The sequence below is a fragment of the Montipora capricornis genome, chromosome 3 (assembly GCF_036669925.1).
Source record: "Montipora capricornis isolate CH-2021 chromosome 3, ASM3666992v2, whole genome shotgun sequence".
NCBI classification, from domain to species: Eukaryota; Metazoa; Cnidaria; class Anthozoa; order Scleractinia; family Acroporidae; genus Montipora; species Montipora capricornis.
The window spans coordinates 43970164-43976203 of NC_090885.1; the positions used below are offsets into that span (position 1 = coordinate 43970164).

General features: G+C 42.3%; 1 protein-coding gene across 1 annotated transcript; it reads left to right on the forward strand.

The window, feature by feature from the left end:
- Positions 1-445: 445 nt before the first annotated feature.
- LOC138040359 (uncharacterized) lies at positions 446-1900 on the forward strand. Its single transcript, XM_068886097.1, has one exon. It carries the CDS (start codon positions 446-448, stop codon positions 1898-1900), a length of 1455 nt encoding a protein of 484 aa, XP_068742198.1.
- Positions 1901-6040: the final 4140 nt, after the last annotated feature.

Sequence of the window (6040 nt, forward strand, 5' to 3'; positions counted from 1 at the left end):
TTGGTCTCGTCTTCTATTACTTTTTTTTTTGCATCGCCGTCCTACGTAGGCTCGATTTCCGCCGCTCACTCAAGTCGGGTATCCTCCCCAAGGAGAGACGGCTGGACGCATGAGCGACAGATTGTGTCTGTGACGTAAATTCAAAATATAATTTACGTAAAGTTAATATTTGCGGGGAAATGTCATTAGACATCCCAAAATATGGTTTTAACGAAACAATAATTACATATCTAATGATAAAAAAGAGCGAAAGAAACTTTACACAACGTTTCGATGACTCCATGTCATCATTTTCAAGTGAAAAGAAAATAAAATAAAATTTGATAACTTAATAGATACAGTGCGAGGTGATAAAACGTAAAACCGTCTAAACTGCACGCCGCTCCAATACATGTGCATCGTAAGAACTATGGTAAACCTACGGACGAAACACAGTGAGAGGGTAATGGCCAATCACACCAACAAAATAATGAGGCTATTAATCAAGGATCATGATATCGACAAGCACATCCAAAACATTTCATCATACAAGCTCTCATTCTTCCAAAAGCTTGTTCTCTGCCGAGGTTTAAAGTTCTCCCTCCCACAACGCATATCTGCCATCGATATACAAGCGAGTTTCGAAAAATTCTATTGGAAACTGGAGCGTACTCTTGCCGATGACAAGAAAGAGTTAACCGCTGCGACCCTTCGATCTATCGCACTTAATTACATCGAATGCAAATCACCGAAGCCGCCAAAACCACTTCAAAGGGCTATACAGCAATTGAAACGACTTGACAACATTGTCGTCACGAAGCCAGATAAAGGAACTGGTGTAGTCATCATGAATAAATCTGATTATGTTAACCTGCTGAGTCAAGCATCTGTCAATGATACATCGAAGTTCATCCCTGTCAGCTTAGAGAGACCAAGAACGAGAGGCCGACCAGTAAAGCATTACCACCCCCTATTGCAGAAGGAGAAACACCTCGAATCTGTAGTACGGAAGATTTTGCCAAAGCAGATTGCCGATTGTGTTTGCCAGGCAGGCTCACGCCTTGCCCATCTTTATGGACTCCCAAAGACACACAAAGAGAAACTACCAATGAGACCTATCCTATCTGCCACCGGTACCTACAACTATGCCCTCGCCAAGTGGCTCGATGAGAAGCTGAAGCCCCTGTCAGTCAATCGCTATACTATATCGGATACCTTCTCTTTTGCTGAAGAGATTCAAAACCTAGTCATCGACGGGGATGACATTCTGGTATCCTTTGACGTCACGTCCCTGTTCACTAATGTACCGCTTCAAGAAACTATCGAAATCATCGCTGAGAAGGCGTTTGTTGACAGCTGGTTTAATGTTACACACAATCTTAGCATTACAAAGCCTGACCTGGTTCAACTTCTAGAAGTTGCAACTATGAATCAACTATTCCAGTTTGATGGTGAACTTTATGAACAGATCGACGGCGTGGCAATGGGCTCTCCTTTGGGTCCACTCATGGCAAACGCATTTCTCTGTTCTATCGAGGAGAAACTAGATCAAGACAACAAGCTCCCTGAATTTTACAGAAGGTACGTGGACGACACGTTTGCTACGATGGAAAATGTACCAGCAGCAGAGGATTTCTTATCAACGCTTAATAGTTGTCATCCATCCATAAATTTCACCATGGAACTAGCGTCCGATAACAGGTTACCATTTATCGGTATGGCAGTCCTCAAAAAGGGCTGCAAACTGGAAACTAGTGTTTATCGTAAACCAACTAACACTGGCCTACTGCTTCACCACCAAAGTCATGTCGATAAAAGGTACAAGAAATCGCTACTCAAGACCATGTTAAATCGTGCGTTCCACCTGTCGTCCACATTGTCACTACTTTTACGTTTTATCACCTCGCACGGTATATATTAAGTTATCAAATTTTATTTTATTTTCTTTTCACTTGAAAATGATGACATGGAGTCATCGAAACGTTGTGTAAAGTTTCTTTCGCTCTTTTTTATCATTAGATGTTTAACTAAGTCTAATCTTATTCGAATAATTACATAACCATGCTTAAAACGTCTTTGCGAAGTTTTCAGATGATGCGAGCTTGCGTTTGTGGTTAGATGGTCAATACCATGTGAGTTTGAATTCAACCGGCTAAAATTAGTCTTCGAATTACGTTGGTTTCGCCCCGTTGAAGTTCGGCCCCCCATATAACCGAGTTCGCCCCACAGTTAACCTAGTTCGCCTCCAAAGTAGATCAAGTTCGCCCCACGATCGTGCAACCTTTCAGTTATGAAAAGGTCTTGATCGATCGGCGCTTTCGCGGAGTCACTGTGACTGGCCTGGGTATCTCAATGCGAGCAAAACCTGGGGAGCGTTTACTCTCCCCAGGCTTCACTCACTTTGAGAAACCAAGATGACGGCCCATTTGTGAAAGGCCTGAACAGTTCAGCGAAAGTACACAAAGGAATGGAAATATCGCGTGTTCGATAATATAATTATTGGTCATAGCTTTCATTTCATATGGTGGCTCCTAAAGGAGCGGTTTTGTTGTAACACTTGTAGAGTGGAATATCGAGCGCTAGGCTCAACCTACAGGATTTGGTTAAACTCTTCTACTCGACTGGGCCATAGAGATGGGCACCATGCTCTCAGCAGCTGGTTTGCCTTCTTCTTTTCCGTAAGAGTCCCACACAAGAATCAAACACGGTCGAGTTGAGATCATCCTCCAAGCGCGTACTTTCCAGTAGGTTATCAGAACAGGTGGCATAGCGCCAATCAATAGGTTGGCTTCAGTCTGGACAGCGACGCGGTACTCTTGCTGCGATATGCCGGTTTGGCACTTTCGGTGTTGCCATTGTTGACAGTCGTCACATTGCAAGCCTTCCTGGCGAGCACGAACAGGAAACGTGCAGAAAATACAGAGATCCATCGTGTACGTAATTGAGTCGTCGAGATTCGTGATGATAGTGGCTATTAAAGCGGATAAGCTAAAATGGCACGTTTTCTCACGTTTTATGCTCACTGATGGATCAGAAAGTTCATGTCACCTTTTTATTGGGTGTTTCAAAACAATACAAAGTCGACAATACTATCACAATACTATCCTAATGTCGCCTTTGGGAGATACGATAGCCTCATGGTTAGTGTGCTCGACTCCGGATCGAGTGGTCCGGGTTCGGGGCCTGGCCGGGGACCATTGTGTTTTTTCTTGGGCAAGACACTTTACTCCCACGGTGCCTCTCTCCACCCAGGTGTATAAATGGGTACCGGCGAATTTAATGCTGGGGGTAACTCTGCGATGGACTGGCATCCCATCCAGGGGGGAGTAGAAATACTCCTAGTCGCTTCATGCTACAGAAACCGGAGATAAGCGCCGGCCTGATGGGCCTTCTAGGCTCGTAAGCAGACTTTACTTTTGACCTCAGTTCCTTTATAACAAAAGTTAATAGATTCGCATGACAGCGATTGATGTTTGAGCTGTTCGCAAGAACAGCATTAAATAAGAAAAGAATTGACTCGAACAATTTGACTTGCTCCGATCACCGCTGACTGAATCTAACAGACCAAAAATAAATAGAATTGCATTTATTATTATTATCGGTTCAGTTTTTTGAATTTCAGAAGTCTCATAGAGCGCACAGTGTAACATGTGAGAGTACAAATTGTTACCCTTCTAAAGTTATAAAAACCTATTTGCAAGTATTGGAAAATTATTTACAATATAGCACTAGAATGACTTAAGCATGTCGCTTATTTACAATTTACATTACGAATAAAATTATATACCGGTAAATAACAACAGCTGAAAATAAATACTTTTTGCATAAATTAATTGAACTTCTAAAGTGTAGAACCTAATATTTAAGGACGTTCGCGCTCAAAACGTTCCCACGTACAGATTTTTTTAAACTTGCCACGCAGAAAGGTAATGATCTACTTTTGCCACAAAGGCAAAAAAAAATGGGGGGCCACCGTGCTCGTTTTCGAGATCATGAGGTGCACTTTTAGAAGCTTGCGTTATTTTAAGACGATCTTAGCTTACGACTGTCAGCAATAAAAAAGCTACATTAGTGAAATTTAGATCAGGTACACGTACTCAATTGAGGAGGGTGAATGGGGGTATGCAAATCCGCCGATCCGTTAGGATTTAATAACAAAATCCATCGATCCGTTAAAAAAGTCCCTAAATCCAAATCTGCTCAATATTTGCAAGAAGGTAGATTTGAGAGTTCCGTGATCCGAACGAGATCGGTGAGATCCGCGATCCGAACTTTATGACAGGCAAAATTCCATTATCCGGGCCAAAAAGAAGGATGAAACCGCAATTCGCTGGAATTGTAAGATCCCAAAATCCGTTAAAATGTAGCGCTGAATCCGAAATCCGGGCAAAGATATTTCCAAAAATCCGCCGATCCGTTGGCCTATTCACCCCCCCCCATCAATTCAACATAACTAATATAACTAAACACACTTTTGCAGCTGATGTCTTTTTCTGAGGTGAAATAGACGAGCATAAAAGGCGAAATATTTGTAACTTCTCACGTACAGATTTTTTGTTTTTTGTTTTTTGTTTTTTGTTAAAATGGACAAAATCAGGAAAGGAAGTGATCTACGGAAAGAAAAATGGGGGTCACCGAGCATTCAAGAGAGTGAAATCGCTGCGAAGTTCTCAAAGCGATTGTCTGTTCGCACTGTCACGCACTGTAGCATCGTGTTTACCTTCGTGGTCTGCGATGCATGACGTGTGCGTGACATGCGCAGTAGCAATGGGCGCGAACATCCTTAAATTTCCTCTAGTGTTTTAAGAAGTGACAATAAAGTTGACAGTTACTTACGAAAATACATTTGTCGTGGTTAGTCTTACGAAGCTCGTTTGATCCCGACCAAGGAACTCATCAGAGACCGTTTTGCTTTGCGAACTCGTTGGGCATCACGCCCAAAGTCCCGTTCGCTAACAAAATGATGACAGCAATCTCGCCTTATATCTCATAAGGATTCCAGATCGCACAAATTCACGAGTGAAAATTGACAATAAAGTTGACAGTTCACCACGAACAATGTATTTTCACAAGTAACTTAAACGTCCATGCAGTATTCAACGTACTTGACACTACTGACTTCTGCATATTTCGTAGCACATCTTTTGTCTTTTTTCCCAGCAACTTCCGTCTTTGACCAACCTCCAAGCACATCCATGATAATGGACTGTATATCCAGGGTATCGTTCTTGTAACTCTCTTCGTAATGGGCCATACTTTACTGACTTCTCTGCTTCTCCTACTACTTCCTTGCTTTTATGGTTCACTATCTTTGCATCGATTCTGTTAGCTTGCAATTCATGGTTCTCCCCATAAGTTGGTATATCCCACAATGCTTGGACATCCTCCGAGACGTATTCTGGTTTAGGCTTGATTGGTGAATACCATGCAGGAGCACTTTCGACCAGTTGTAACTCTCGTAGCAGCTCAAAATATAACACTTTCAGCGCATTGTTGTGTCTTGCTAAATACTTGTTTCGAGCGAGGGCTGAGCATCCCGACAACACGTGAGCTACGCTTTCCTACGGTGGCCCAGGTTTTTGTTTGCGTTTTATTTGCGTTTTATTATTTTTTTGCGTTTTCTGTTTTGTTTGTGTTTGAGCCTTCTGGGCCACCGTACTTTCCGGTGCCTTGTTACACATACAGCAGGACACGTCTCTTGACTGTGATATTTTAATCATCTTAACTTGATATAATTTCGTTGGTAGGAGCTGCTGGTATAACTCATACATAGCGGCCACAACATACGTCGGGCATGACGTTCATTCGCTTAGCCATGAGAAGCAGTTCATAGTGCTCATGCTATCATCATTCCATCTGGCTGTATGTAGCTTTCCGTACCATGCTTCATGCTGTCTTTAACAACTGTTCGTCGTACTTTGATCTCAGCAGTTGCTTTGCCTTTGTCGCAGTCACCTCCTCTCCATCAGTTTCACATACCGTTGGTTCCAGGTAGGCAAGCCTCAGCGTTAGTCCAAATTATTATTATTATTATTATCATTATCATTATCATTATCATTAT